Here is a 16,722-nt window from a genome sequence, read left to right on the forward strand (position 1 = left end):
CTAAATTAGGGTTAGAGTGCGGGTTTTTGATGTCTTCGATGTTTTTCCTCTTTCTTACTGTTTATTCAATGTCACATGCTGTTTTTATTTTGTTTTTTAATTATGTAAAGCACCTTAAAATGCCTTGCTGCTGAAATGTGCTATACAAATAAAATTTGATTGATTGATCAAAACATAATTCAGGAAACTTATTCGTTTCATGAGTATATAATAAATTAATTTACAAAAAAGCCATGTTCAAAATTATTCATTCCCTGGTCCAATGTCTTTCTTTAATAGTCAATAGTGTAGCCTTTGTTTTTTATGACTGCTTCAAGACGATTCTTGTATGTGTCCACAAGCTTCTTGCAAGAAAAAAAAAAATCATCCTTCCAGACGAGTATAAATTGAGGCAAAGTCTTTGGTCATTCACAATTTGCTGTCATCATGGCAAAGAAGAAGGAGCTCAGTGAGGACTTAGGACAACGTCTTGTGAATGCCCATGCTGAAGGACAGGGTTACAAGGCCATTTCAAAGCGGTCCCTGTGGCAACTGTTTAGAGCATTATCAACAAGTACAAGAGGTTCAACATCGTTAGAAATCTCAGTGGCTGTGGCAGGAAGCATAAAGTGTCCCCTAAACTTGCCAGGAAAATCTGCAGAGAGGTCAACAACAACCCCCGGACCACAACCAAGGCCCTACTTGAAACACTTGACCAGGCAGGGACGAAGGTGTCACGATCCACCATTGAGCGAGTCTTGCACAGGGGAGGTCTCCATGGACGTAGACCTCGGAAAACCCCAATGCTTAGGAAGAACCATGTGAAGGCACGCCTGGCCTTTGCATCTGATGCATGATTCCGACTTTTGGTCAACCATCCTGTGGTCTGATGAGACGAAGTTGGAGTTGTTTGGCTATAGGGATGTTGCCTTTGTCTGGAGGAAGAAAAGAGAAGCACACAAGCCAAAGAACACTGTGCCCATAGTCAAGCACAGTGGTGGAAACATTATGCTATGGGGATGCTTCTCTTCCAGTGGCACAGGTAACCTTGTCAAGGTCCAGGGACGTATGAAAAAGGAGGTTTACATTAGGATCCTTGATGAAAATGTTAAGGAATCTGCAGAGAAACTCCAGCTTGGCCACAACTGGATGTACCAGCAGGACAGTGATCCTAAACACACCGCCAAGGTAGTGAAGGAGTGGTTCAGGGACAGTGGTGTAAGCATTCTAGAATGGCCAAGTTAGAGCCCTGACCTCAATCCGATTCAGAACTTGTGGCGAGTCTTGAAGACCAGAGTGATGGCAAGGAAGCCGACCAACCTGATCCAGCTTGAGGCTTATGCCAAGGAAGAGTGGGCCAACATCCCACAGGAGACATGCAAGAAGCTTGTGGACACATACAAGAATCGTCTCGAAGCAGTCATAAAAAACAAAGGCTACACTATTGACTATTAAAGAAAGACATTGAACCAGGGTATGAATAATTTTGAACATGGCTTTTTTGTAAAGTAATTTATTATATACTCATGAAACGAAAAAGTTTCTTGAATTATGTTTTGATTTCACTCTCTAAGTTGTTGTTCATTTAGCAATCATAGACAAACTTGGAAAAAGCATCAATTTCTTCACAAAAATAAAGAATATCACAAAAATTAACAGGGGTATGAATAATTTTGAGGACAACTGTGTATATATATATATGTATATATATATATATATATATATATATATATATATATATATACACTCCTGATCAAAATCTTAAGACCAGTCAAAAAAATTGCAAGAATTTGCATTTTGCACTATTGGATCTTAAGAAGGTTCTAAGTAGAGCTTCACAATGTTAAAAGAAGAAATCAGTGCAAGAGACAAGAACTTTTAAGCAGGGAATTTTCTGAAAACTGCATTTACACTCAAACATGATTTTTTCAGCTGATCTTAATGACCAATGATCAATGACTTATGATCGACATCTGCAAATCACGGCCCTCCCTTGGCCACATTTATTGTCTTTATTTACAAATCTCCATTGTGTTTTTATATAATCTACTTCTTCACTTCTTTGCTGTCTGCTTTTTGCTGATATTTGTGGTAGGCACAGACAAAGCAGGAAAAACACAAACACATGGAAGGAACAGAACGTGTGTGGCAGCAACACTGTACTGACAAAACAACATGGGAGTTGATAGATGCTCAGCAGGGTAGCTCAAATTTGTGTGAAGAGGAAATTTTGTTTTTTTGAGGCACTAACGCATTTTATTTTGAAAAATTTGTATTCAGACAAATTCCGACTTGGAATTCTGACTGTAACTTCTTTGCAAGGTCGCTCAGTGGTCAGTGCTGTGATCTTGTAATTCTGAGGCTGCAGGTTCGAGCCCAGGTTGCGTCAGGAAGGGAACAATTGCCAAATCTTTATTGTGAGTTTGCTTGCTGTGGCAACCCCTTTAAAAGGGAACAGCCACAAAAAAAAAAACAAGTGTAACTTCTTTGGTGTTAAATATTTATATACAAAAGCAATCTCATAAAAAACTTCTTTTCATGTTTCCAAAATTCATAAACCTGTGTTGTTACACTGTTTCAGGTTTTGATGAGAGACATCACCACACCTGTTCCTTCAGAGGAAATGAAAAACCTTGTTCAAAGGTGTCTGGAAAAAGCAGCACGAATCAACTACAGTCAACTACTGGATTACGCTCAGATAAAGGGTGAGAGCTGCCCCTTCAGTTTCAGTTTTCAGTTTTCAGTTTCAGTTTTTCAGTTTTTTAGGATGAAAAGTACACACACACACACTTTGTCTTAAGACAAAGGATAAAAGTTAGCTATTGTGCTAATTCCTGCAAATTTACACTACCATGAATTGTTGTAATGGTGATTAATGTGCCCTGTCCTAATCAATCAAAAGATTAAACAGAAGTGAGCTTGCGAACAAGCTAGATACCTATGACCTGCACTCCTTGTGGAGGCTAAGGAACGATGTACCCTCTGAAAGTCTGCTAGAAGATGTGAATGCTGCACTGCTAAGTATTCCTACTGACACCATCCCAGAGACCAATAAGCTGATATACAGCACAGCAACATTGATCCTTGACATACTTGACTATAAGATCAAGCCTACAAGCAATAGGGAATGTTGTCCCCCATGGAGGAGGAGGCTGGAAACTAAGATCAAGGCAACTCAGAGAGAAATCAGCCAGTTGTCAGAGCAACAGAAAGGTGCACTGAAAAAGCATCCACCGCAGAAATGCCGCAACTTGTCCATTCCCGAGGCTCTAGAAACTGCCAAACAACGCCTCAAAGCTCTGGCTCCTCGACTGAGGAGGTACACTCAAGAAGCGCAAGCCAGTAGAATAAACAGGGTATTCTCCACCACACCATCCAAAGTGTACTTGGCGTCATTTGTGGAGACAACAGAAGAGCTATGGACAACTTTGGCCCTGTGTTGTTGCTGTTTTTTAAACTTATGGGGATTCTCCTGAGACTTCAGGAAGAGAGGCGCAGTGAAAGAAATGCTCCGGATGCCGGGATTGTTGCACGGAGTAGGACAGCTGTTATCCGCCGGAGATTTCAGGCTTTACAGCGCCTTCAGCTGTGGGACAGATGGCATAAACATTGCAGGGTAAGCTAACGCTGTTGTTTGTAGTCCTTTTACTTTGCTACCGTTCCAAAATTGTCTATCGTTGTATTCTTCACTCTTCTTACGCTTCAATCTGACCACACCCACAACCAATGAGTGAACAGGAGCTAAGCTTGCGTCACCCACGAAAGCAGGGCCGGCCCGCTGGCCCTACTCCAAAGGAGGGACCAAAAAAGCAGGGACTGGCCTCGAAAAAATGCCGGTGGAAACGCACGCAAAGCAAGCGGAGTAGAGTGGAGCCGGGACCTTTAGAGCCGATGGAAAAGGGACATAAGAGCCTTCATTGAGAACTCAATGGAAATGTGGAAGACAACTCCAGGGGGCAATTCAAAGCCAATTGCACAAGTCGGCATCAAATGCGGTATATACCAAGGTGATGCTTTGTCCCCACTGCTGTCCTGCATGGGCCTGAACCACCTCAGCCAGATGGTTGCAACGAGTGGCTAAGGATACCAGCCCCAAAGTGGAACAGTCATCAGTCACCTCCTCTACATGGATAACATCAAGCTGTATGCCAAAGGTCAGCGAGATATTGACTCACTGATCCACCTCACCAGGATATACAGCAAGGACGTTGGTAAGTAATTTGGACTTGATAAGTTCAACCAAATGGTGTCCATAAGAGGAAAGGTGATAACAACTGAAGAGGCAGCCACAACCAAATACCTACAGAAAGTAAGGCATGTCCTGAAGAGCCAGCTGAAAGATAAGAACAAAGTCCAAGCCATCAACACATATGCACTGCCAGGCATCAGATACCCTGCTGCTATGCATGGAAGGTTTCACCCTAAGTCCAGCACCCCGAGATGGTGCACTAGGAGAAAAGAAGAAGGCATAAGACTAGTGATCATCAGAGCTACTATAGGATGCAACAACCAAAATACTGATGCAGAAACCCAACATGGCAGAAGATAAAGAAGAACCTTCATGGCATGTACCACTGGCAGATTGAGGAAATGGATGATATCAACAAATTCTACCAGTGGCTAGAAAGGGCTGGACTGAAAGACAGCAGAGAGGCGCTAATCATGGCAGCACAAGAGCAGGCCCTCAGCACAAGATCTAACAAGGTCTATCATACCAGGCAGGACCCACTTTTCAGCAACAAGGCGATTCACAGTGCTTTACAAAACAACAATCAGGTACAGAATCAAATACAGAAATACAGAGATAAAAACATCAAAATCAAATTTAGAAATACTAAAATAAAAACATCAATCATGGTGGAGAATGGCAGGGCTAAAATACTGTGGGACTTCTACATCCAGACTGACAAACAGGTGATGGCTAACCAACCAGACATTGTGGTGATAGATAGGATACAGAAGAAAGCAGTGGTGATAGATGTAGCAGTCCCAAGCGACTGTAACATCAGGAAGAAGGAGCACGAGAAGCTTGAGAAATACCAAGGGCTGAAAGAGGAAATAGAGAAGTTTTGGCGAGTCAAGGCCTCAGTGGTACCAGTGGTCATCGGAGCACGTGATGCTGTGACCCCCAAACTGGAAGAGTGGCACCAACAGATCCCAGGAACAACCTCAGAGATCTCTGTCCAGAAGAGCACAGTCCTCGGAACAGCTAAGATACTAAAGAGATCCCTCAAGCTCTCAGGCCTCTAGAAGAGGACTCGAGTTTGAAGTGAAAGTGGAAGTGCCCATGTGGAACAAATAGGGCATGATGGAAGGTTTATTTATTTATTCATTTATTTATTTATTTAAATGTAACTATAGCTTATGAGCAAAAAATTAGAAAATGTACACTTAAATTGTGTGACACAAAAAAATGCTTATGGAGCAATACACAATGTCATTGTGTAAAGTCAAATCTTTTCATCAATATTTATTTGTTTTATCATTTTTGTTATGTGTTTTGTTGTATTTTCTTGGAAACTTTCAGTGGACCCTGAAGAAGCAGCCGAGAAGCAACTTAAGGACATGTTGAGGTTGGGCGAACTCTGCATCGAAGTCCTGCAGCAGAATGATGAACATCATTCAGAGGTATGTTGTTCTATCTAGGCTTATTTATTTTGTTTCTTGATACATAACATAAATACCAGGGCTCATGGATCTTTGAACACAAATGTGCGGCTGAAGAGAAAAATTCTCAAACATAGTTAGAAAATGCCATTTAGTATTTAACAAAATGCTCTTTAGCTTCAGCCTCAAAAATATGTTTTTGTTTGTTTGTTTGTTTTTACAGCAGGCAGAGCAGTGTTGTACTGTACTGTAAATACTGAAATCTATACACAAGATAATTTTCATTACCAATTTTTTTTATTTTATTAGTTTCAGATACAATAAATATTAGTTCTTTTTGGGTTCTGAATGCTGGGTTCCCTCCTAATTGCACTGGAAACTATCAAATATAATTTCAATGACACTTATTTAGTTTTTTTTTTTGTTTGTTCATCCTTTTTTATACAGAGATGATTGCAGTTAAAACTCTTAAGTTATGCAGAGTTTTTCCATTTTCACACTGATCAAATGAAAAGCTGTTTACCTGTTCGCTGATGGGAAATTCAAACATTGGTCAGGCTCTGTAAAAACCTCTGGTGCAGAAGTGCAACAGGAAATAAGGGGACAATAATTCCATTGTAATCAAGCTGCTATAAAAAGGTTCAGATATAATTTGAATCTAAAAAACAATATGTTCCATTTCTATTCTTGCTTTTTTTTCTTGTTGAAAATGCATTTACTCAAAGCAGTGAAAATCAGGAAAAGTGTGTGATCTCCCTGCAATTTCGCGAAGAATGCCTCACATAATTTCTTTGTTTGTCTTTTAGTTTGACTAAAATTAGACACAAACGTTAGCTACCTTAAAGGGGTCCTATTATGCTTCCTTGAACAAGTTAGGATAGATCTGTGGGCTACACAAAACATGTTCATTACATTTAATACACAGAATCATTTTCAGATATTGATATTTCACCTGATCAGTTTTGCTTGTATTTAGCTCATTTTAGAATGAGCGGTTTTAGGGCTACGTCACTATTATGCAAATTAGCTGCTGTTGGCCACGCCCTCCTAACACCCAACACCCCAGTAACACACTACATTAAAAAACATAAAAACCCTAACCCCCCTCCCCCAACTCCATGTCCCGTTTCAAATCATAAAAACTCACTGAAAGATTAAATGCTGCGGTTCTGACACACATTTCTATTGTTATATATTCAAATTCTTAGGATTCTGACTTTGGGTCAGGGGGACTTAGCGGTTCCTAACCAACATTTGTCAAGTAGGAGAGCAGCAATAAGTGGGTCTGAAACCCGACTGGTAGTGGGTCGAGACAGGGGCAATAAAGACACGTTCTATATTGCAGCTGACAACAGAACATTTTCCTTTTCCAGCAGACATTGTTCAGCGGTTTTATTATTATTATTATCTTTTTTTTTGCGCTGGGACTATTTCTAGAAGCAGTAGATACCCAAATGGAAGTACAAAAACATGCAAAAATGAATTTTGCATATTGGGTGCCCTTTAACTAAGGTTAACTGAATTGTGGATTACTAAATAACTTATATTTATGAGTTGACCTCATCAGTACAAATGGGCATTTTAAACAAAAATCTTCTTCTCTAGGTTAATTTTCAACTAGTCAGTCTCACAAATATAAACAAACAGGAAGACTATATTAATATTCAGGTAGTTCAAGGAAAAACATGTGTTGCTGTTATCTAATTAAGATCATACCTCAGCAATATAATCAGAAGAAGAAGAAGAATTCAAAGTAGCCTGGAATTTGAGAGCTCTCTTTAAAGTGTTAGTTGGGAAGAGTTGTCAACATAAAGTAACTTTTACATGTCTTTTGTGGCTTGTTTATGTTGGTTTTGTAATAAGAGCTGTTTAACTTAAAACAGTCTCCCTCCTTGAGTTAATTTCCCACAGAAACTCAGCTGTCTGTTTTTGTTCTGAGTGGCAGCAACAAAAGTTCCACAAGTCATTTGATCATTTCATTTATATTCTTGATCACTTTTTGCAGCACTACTCATTTTCTTCCCTAGCTTCAGTTGGCAGCATTTGTGCTCAAGTGGCAGATGACACGGCAAGTGGTGACACTGCATTAACATCGGCAGCAGAGACACGATGAAAACAACGCCCACGGCCCATATGTGCCCAGCGTTTGATGCCAAGGTGTAAAACTGATCAATCATAGGTGTTGAGATGTGGCGGTTTTATTGGCCTTAAGTGACAGCATGGCGCTCAGGCATCTGTTTCTGTGCTATTAATACCACATCGCGCTCTGCCACTGCCATGGCAACCAGTGGCTCTGTGCTCCGAGCTTCACATGTGATGTTAACTACAAGTTAAAAGCTTTTTGTCAGAGCAATGCCACAAAGTTGTCACAGTTTTAATTTAGAAATTATAATTGTTTACCTGGATAACATCATTGTCAACAACATGCTCATTGCCTTATTGCTCATTGCATGTTGATTTTAATTGCTGTTTTATTTAAAGGGAAGTCAAACAGTTTAACGTCTCATCGCTGCACTCACTAGAGAGATCTTCTTTGTTCTGCAGTTCAAATTAGTATTGGATTTGAATTTTATTAACTTCTATTAACTATCATCTCAAACTTGTGGGTTTCTGATTAAATTTGTAATGAAAGATAAGTTGTTTAGATAGACAACACTAAAAACACTGGCTCAAAGTACTCAACAAACACATGGTACACAAAAATTAAACATCCAGTGACCACTGCAACGCATAATTTCATTTCAAGTTATTTTATGTGAACAAGGTAACAAAAGAAGCTGTGAAACTCAGCTCTTTGGCCCCTGTCCACACAGGAACCCATTTTTCTAAAATGATCTTTTTCCTTGTAAACGTGGCACTGTTTACATAAATGTTTTCATTCGCACAGAAACACAGAAAACAACCCAAAATAATGTTGTAACTATACCAAGCCTGTGTGTGGCACTGTAACCAGAAACAGGAAGCAAGACATGGAGCATAAGCTCCAAACAGTAAACACAAGAAGAAAACAGAATGGTGAATACAAAAGAAAGAGCTGAATTATTTTTGTGGACTGACAACAAAGTAGAACTTCTGCTTTGTGTCACATCAAACTACTGTTGACTGGGAGTTAAAGTTTACAGACATAATGGACACTTTTCAGGGTCAGTATTTACTGATAGGAAGGCTGTGGAGAGAAGACTTTTCCTCGTGATGTTAAAAACATATCCTCTGGGTCATTTATTTATACACAAGTGTAAAACTATTCTCATTTCCCACATTTTTTTAAGTGTATACTTGATGCATATTTTTGATCTTTTTCTACAATGTTTATTTTATTATAGTTGACAGTTTAGTAAAGTGATAAAAACATTTTTGACAATAGATAATTTGGTGTAATAATAATGTTTTTTTACTCTGCTCTATTTAAGGCTGTTATTGTTCATCAGCCTTGTTTGTTTATTGAAGTTTTACAGTATATAGAGATTTTACTGTTATTGAGAAACTAGCATCTGCCACATAATCTCAACCATATAATCTGTCATTATTGGGGACATAGGTTAGGCAGGAGGTGGGTGTGTGACAATGGTTGTGTTTAGGCTGTCCACACAGGAACACAATGGTGTTGTTTGAGGAAGTTTTTCCCTCAGGAACTTGGTTTTGAGAAATACTATTTTTGGTACTCAGGAACCAGTGGCTTGTTAACACAGCAGAAGAACTTGCAGCAGTTTAATAACAGGTAAAATCTGGATCAACTTACTTTTTTGTCTTACAGTCTTGTTTGTTTCTCTTTTTTTCTTCTGCTGTGGAAGGGAAAAGAGGTAAGTTTATTTATTCTCCAATCCTCTGCTCATGTTTGTATTCCATGAGCCCAATTTGAGACTCTTTTTTTGTGTAAATCGAAATCAGATAAGGACCAGTTGTCACTTACATGATAGAACTGCCTGCCATACCTGCATCTTTGGTCTTCCTCTGCTGCAGCTGTCCGTGATCAGAGGGAGGGCAGAACTTTTTTTCACACAGCTGTCTTTGCTTCTGTATTTTATTCTGAACCAGCCATGCTTTGTTTGATGTGGATTGTTTAAACAGTATCTTTCTCTGTTTCCTTTCTGTCTCGGCTATTTGCAAGATACAGATAAAAAAAAAATGTGCCCACTCACCTGTTAGTGATGAATTTATTATTAGGCATGTTCAAAACATCTGTACCAAATTGTCACAGTATGAATACATGTACAGTTACACCCCTATTGTACAATGATTGTAAATGAATATTGTGCTAATAGGCTTTCACACATTTTTTACACATTTGTTTAATAAAAGGAGGGCAAAAAACCAGATGTCCTCACAAGGTACAATACGTTTACTAGCTGTTTACAGTGCAAACCTTTTGCATAACTGGAAAAATTAGGAATTTTTATTTATTCACTTTTTCTAATTCACTTCCATTTATGTCTCCTCATCTGTTTGTTATTGTCACGTTTCTTTATGCTCCACTGTCCTTACCTGTTATGTTTCGCCTTTCGTTTTTTCTTTTGGTCACATAATTTTTTTCATAGTAACCTTTGGATTTCTTATCTTCTTCTTCCCACTTTCATTTCTTGTACCGTCTTCTAACTTATTTTCCTCTATTTTTTCTGAAGCGTAGCATCAACCAAAACCCAAATACAAATTTGAACAATACTTTTCCTAATCGCAAGGGCATCCTATCAGAATAAAACAAACAAACAAAAAAAAAACACTTTTTAGCTAGAAAGGATTTTTAAAAATCTTGGTTTCAGTGAAACATTTAGTATACTACTTCCCATCACTTTTGTGTTGTCCTAATATCAGAAAACTCCTAATCCTTTGACTGCACAGCTTCTTTACACAACAACCAACTACTAAATTACCAGTGTCTGGTAAAGTATAAAACGTTGATTACTTTACTCACAATTGTCTGTGTGAGACTACAGCGTACACACAAAAACCACTCATGTCTGAAACGATTGGCACAATGAATTCTAGCACAATTCCTCTGTACATCCAGACCAACATAGAACTGAGAAAACATGAGACTCTTCCCCTGATACGCCTCCTTTTAAATATGCAAATAAAGGCAAATATTCCCTGCATGTGTGATTATCTTCTCTGTACGATCAAAAATCAGATCTTGGGAGCACACTTCTACGGCTGAGGCATTTCAAATTTTACACACGTTTATTGACTACCTACTGTAAATACAGAGGCTCTTGGGGCTTGGTAGAACTCTGAAACTGTACTCTTACAAAAAAATCTCATCAAAATCACATGTGACTTTCACATGTGATTACATGTGATTACATGTGATCACATTTCTACATGTGAAAACGTGATTTTTTTTGTGGATTATGTGACCCACATGTGGAAAATGGGAATCACATGTGGAAATATGTGATTTTTTTGTGGATTATGTGATCACATGTAAGGGTAGTTTCACCAGCAAAAAACAGGAAGTCACTCACTTGAACTGACTAGTAATAATGCTCTGAAGGGGCAATGGTGTTTGGGGGCACACAACTTGATGTCCATGAGATGGATTAACATTAAACCAATTCAATAAATTGTACCTGGCATGCGTATGTCAGCTTCCCCTCCACACAGCTGGCTGCTTGCTTCAGGATCAACTGCCCAGTCCTGCCCAGCTCCCTCTGAAATACAAAAGTGAAGGTATTTATGTAAAATATTAGCACCCCTGATGCTAGGAACTCCAGTGTGGTCAGCAGCTGGATGGCTATGAGGAAAGCATGGCTCCTCACCATGCCACAGTCCAAGACTAGCAATTCCAACAGGATATTCCTTGGAAAACTAAAGCACTGATGAGCCAATTTTTTATCTTGTGCCAGAAAATCTTCTGTCTCTAAATACATGTTCTCTTTGCACAGTACTATTTGCGATAACAATAATAACAATAATAAAGCCATTGCTATTGCTGTTAAAGTATTTTTGTCACCACTTTGCCCGCATTTTAATATTTACTCATGTAATTTCATATGCATGGCTATATTAATTGTTCGTCTCAGGTGTGTACAATTATAATTTTTGCATCATTAACAATTTCTCAACACCCCTTCTAAGTGTTGGCAATGAACCAGAAACTAAAAACATGCATATACCAGCCATGAAGGCGATGTGGACTGTTAGTTCTTTATTTATACATCTGAACTTTTGTGTCAAAAATGGCTTACACTGTACATGAGGCCCCTGGAATGGACTCATTTGTCTAGTTTCTGGGAGATGGAAACGACGCAAAGTTCAGTTCAGCATAGTTTAAAGCTAACCTGCACATATATACCTATATTATTGTCTTCTCTTAAATTTGTCCATTTCTTGCTAAATAAGATGAATTATTTATGGGTTCAGTTACACAAGTAGCAGGAAGTTAGAGACTTGTGTTTGCTTTGACTAAAACTGTGTCTGAACCAGCGTCTTTGACTCAGGCCCAGATTCACTAAGACTGCACAACTTGTTTTTTACTCCATGTTTTGTGCATCATTTGCACCCATTATCTACTCATGTTTCATGTCAAATTCACAAAGCAAATAATACTAATTATTTGCTTGCACAGATTTACCCATCAAGGTCAACAGGTGTGAATAATTTGCACGCTTTTTGTGCGTCAAGAACTGCAATCTGACACAATCTAAATATTACCTTCTGCCATGAACAGAGCAGGCACAAAGGTGAGCACAGGTGGTGACCATAATGTTATGGTTGACTGATGTATAAAACTTAGGCTCTTCCAAACGTTTTATCTTAAATTTCCTGACACGGAGGTCATTATTTTAGACTTTTACACCATATGCAAACATTCATTTTTTTATGCTGGTAACAGATATGGTTTATTTTGTGGAGATCAGCCTTCAGACTGGCGTGAAAGAGGTTTGTTTTTCTGATCAGTATCAAAAAAGTCACAAGAGATCTACTTTGATTCATGGTCCTATGTCTTAAAAGGGTCTTGATGACCAAAGTCTTATTAGTAAAAATGACCTGTTAAAAGCAACTGAAGTCTAAATGAAGAGAGACAGATGTGAGGCATCTTCACTTGCTGTGACTGCTGGCTGCTTTTAAATCAAAAACAAGGTCAAAATAGTTTGCAGGTGCTGTTGTAAAAGTACCTGCTGATTTATTTTGACTGGAGAGCATTGATGCTGCGTGGCTCTCCATCAGACCGAGCTCAGTCTGCACAAGTGACCTCTACTATTGGCAGTTAAAGGACCTCCAAGAGAAAAGTGCAACCAGCCTTAAATCTCATCCTGATGTCCAGAGGTCAGTTTTTCGGTTTGATGGAAGAAGCAGCAGTAGAGATGCAAGACGGGTAAAGAATGACTACTGGCCTTGAAGAATGAATCATCAGGCATCATAAATATATCTTTTCAGTTTGCTACTACTGTCAACAAACAACATTAAACCACCCTGATGATTCATGGTCTTTAAAACGAGTCATTTTCAAAACATCAATTTCAATAACAGCTGCTTGTAAAATGGTGCTAAAATGCAGACATACAAAAATACACACAAACACACAGTGTAATGACACAAATAAGGGTGTATTTTTTTAACAAGATGGAGTTGTTTTTAAGGCTGCTTCAGAAGGAGCAAAATAAATAGGGCATGAATAAAGAAGAAATTAAAAGAATAAAGAATAATAAAGTTAATTAAATACTCTAAGAAAAAAAGGTAGAAGAAATAGATGAAGAAAACAAATTTACATGAATGTTCAAAAGATTTAAACAGTTAAAACTAAAACTGATAAAATAACAAACCAACAGCAGAAGAAAATGAATAAGAATCTAAGTGGAATAGAGAGAACAGTACGAAGAAAATATATGATTTAATAATGATCAGAGAAACTCGAGATTAAATTTTGAATAATCTAACGGTTAGGAAATTAAAGGTGATGAACTATCACAGCTTCTAGGCAGCAGAAAACAAATTGCTTGTTTTATATTAGTCATAGATGCTGAAGGATGTTTTGTTTTCATAATTTGCACCAAAAGTCTTTGTAACAAATAGGCAAAATTGCAGTTAGATTTGGGGAAAGAAACAAAAAACTGTGGGATTTGTCAATAGAACTGAGAGAATGAGTGATCACAAATATTTAAACATATTATCTGGTAAGTTCAGCCTTACCCTAATACTTTGACATATCATAACTAAAAACAACTAAATGCTACCTTTGTGTGTTAAAAACCTATATTAAAAGGTGTTCTCATTTAGTTTAATCATGAGTGATTTGTTGGGTGTAAACAATGTGATTTTCTTTTTTCTGAAGAGCGTTTTTGCATCTTTTCTTCTCTATCAGGCTTTCTCGTGGTGGCCAGATCTTATGGCTGAGCACGCTGAGGCATTTCTCTCTCTGTACAGAAAAAATATGGATTCAGCTCTGCAGGTCCAGCCTGGCGACTCCTGGGACACTTTTCTTTTATTTCAGCTTCTCAACAACTTCCTCCGAACTGATTGTAAGTCTTGTTTGTTTATTAATTAATTTATTTATTTTTGATTTCGACCCTTGCTGTATGTAAGTATTGGTGAAACTGGGGCTGTTGTTAAAGTGCACTGAGAAAAATGCTGTGATGATTACATCTAGTCTGGAGTAACACTGATTTTCTTTAACCTGAGGTATAGCGTTTATAGAGTCATGTTTTTTCTTTTTCTTTTTACTTTTTGACAACAAAGCAAAATATTTGCATATTGATTATCCTGTTAAAACACAAGTACTACCAAACTTCAAACAAAATTTAGGGCTTTTAAAAAGGAAGACTGCAGAGGCTTTATGATTATTTCTATTTACACGAGAAACATTAAAACGGGAGAAACTGAATATTTTGCAATTTTTCTAAAAGTAAACACGGTATTACCATCCCTTTTTCAAAAGTATTTTATTTAGTTCTAATTTCTAATTTTATTTTCATTTTACTGAAAGGTAGAAATGTAGAATACATTTATTTTATGTTCTAACTATGGTTTATTTTATATATTTTTATCTATACATCTGTCTCTCTGTCTGGAGAGAATGTATAAAGATGTATGTGTGTGTGTCTGTGTGTGTATATGAATCTATGTGTATTTAGAGGTGTTTATATGTATGTATGTATATTAACTGCACACAGACAGTTGTATGTGTGTGTGTTAACTGCATACAGTTGTGCTTCTTGTTGTCTCCAGTCAACACCATCATTAAAATCTCGAGAGCCTTCAGGTTGTTAGAAAAAAAGACTGATTTTGAAATACATAGTGATGGGAAATGTAAGCAAAAGTCACTAAATAACACCAGTTAAATTTATTTAAAGTACAGAGGTGACAGTATTTATGTAAAATATTTATACTTTTTGTCTGTCTGTCGATCAGTCAATGAAGCTGATTGTTCTCTTTTTAAAGTGGAAATATTTAAAGAGTTTTCAGTTTTCATCCATCAAACATCTTATTGACAGTTGGCACTGACTGGTGTGAGAGAGAAAATGTTATTCCTGAAGGACTTTTGCCATTTTTGTTTTTGCTGGATTATTAAAGAAGGCACAAGCTGTTGTAGCAGTATGACAGAAATTTGAATAGTTTTGAACCTGTGTCATTTTAAATCCATAGTTGAAACTATTTACTGGACCACCATACACTGGCAGAAGATTGTATATATTCTAGCAGCTGTACTGAATACAATCAAAAAGGAAATTTTAGGGTTTCTTTCATAACAGGGACATTTTAGTTTTTACAATTTTTTTAGAAAAAAACCCCAAAAAAACAATTAACTGAAAGCCAAACATCAACACAGAACTGAAATGCTGGAGCAGGAGCTATTATTTGCTTATTTATTTATATATTTGTTGGTTGTGGGTTTTTTAAACTTTAAATGTTCTAAAATATTATCTTAGTTCAACAATATGCATATAAGTGCTTTTATGCTTCCATGGTTGTACTTTTTTTCCACTGCTACTTTAAACTGCTAAATTGAATTTTTAGCCATTCAGTTAAGAGCCCATGCAACAAAATTTTGTTCTAGGGCACTGGCTTTTACATGTCCTTGAATATATGTCTGTCTGTCTGTCTGTCTGTCATTAGCTTTATATTGGGAAATGTATGAATTTGTTCCAAGTTGATTCTTCTATTTGTTGGTTGCTTGACATTTAATTCAGAGCACCTACATTCTTCAATGAGTTTGTCTTTTTTTAGACAGCGCATTAGGCACATCTTGTATCTAAAATGTTTTACAGTGCAAAGAAAAAGAAAATGACAGAAAGCTGAGGTCAAGGGAAAACGCTCTCAATCTTTACTCACTCATGTATTGACACAAAGTGGGAGCCTCAGATAAACAATTATCTAGGGGATGAAAAGGAGATATTTTGTGAATTTCTGAATAGAGAACCATCTGGAACACATCAAACAAAGCAACACTCAACATGATTTCAGGGTTAGAGAAACTGTTTTTTGAGTGTATGAAGTGAATGAATGTCTTTATTATGACTGTACGTCACAATGAAATTAAAAGTGCAACTCCCAAGATGCAAGAATAAATACTCTTAAATACAGTACTCTAAAACCACATACAAATACATGCATAATGTCAAATATATATAACACTGTAAAACACTATTTAACTAACATTACCCTGGAATTGGTGCATTGAATTTAAAATGGTGACAGCTTTGGGGCAAAAAAAAAACAATGCTTTTTTTTTTTCCTTCATATGTCAAGGTCTGAACATTGTGAAGAAAAAGAAAAAACTAAAAAGTGACTGATTGATGTTTGACAAACCTCAGTATGGCACTGCTGAAGTTTAGAGTGTTTAAATGTATTCTTCTCTGATAAACTGATTTTCAATGTTCACATTTTATTTGGCTAATGGAATAAAATCTGGGCTTGCTGAATTCTCCTCGAACCGTTAGTCGGATGTGGTGCTTTGTCTTGGAGCCAGAAACGATTTGGCGAGATGGAAGGCGTTATTTAACATGGCTGATGCCCAAGTACTTCAGCTACAGTAACAGACAGGCGGACAGATAGACAGACAGCCCAAGGGCAATCTTGGGAACAAAAAAACTTGATTCATTTTGTGAAGAACCCACAAATCTATTTTTTGTGGCACATATCTTATATTCTCTCTAATTACCATCTTCTCTTTGTGGCATAATTATTCCAAGTGTCACAACA

General features: G+C 37.4%; 1 protein-coding gene across 1 annotated transcript in view; it reads left to right on the plus strand.

Moving 5' to 3' along the window:
* The window catches only part of cadps2 (Ca++-dependent secretion activator 2), a 311,669-nt gene that overhangs the window by 182,599 nt on the left and 112,348 nt on the right, over positions 1-16,722 (plus strand). Inside the window, exons 14-17 of the mRNA XM_037980923.1 lie at positions 1,014-1,197; positions 2,561-2,684; positions 5,507-5,607; positions 13,886-14,042. Coding sequence (XP_037836851.1) covers positions 1,014-1,197; positions 2,561-2,684; positions 5,507-5,607; positions 13,886-14,042 — 566 coding nt within the window. The remainder of the gene's footprint in view (positions 1-1,013; positions 1,198-2,560; positions 2,685-5,506; positions 5,608-13,885; positions 14,043-16,722) is intronic.

This window comes from Kryptolebias marmoratus, linkage group LG17 (genome assembly GCF_001649575.2).
Source record: "Kryptolebias marmoratus isolate JLee-2015 linkage group LG17, ASM164957v2, whole genome shotgun sequence".
Taxonomy (NCBI): Eukaryota; Metazoa; Chordata; class Actinopteri; order Cyprinodontiformes; family Rivulidae; genus Kryptolebias; species Kryptolebias marmoratus.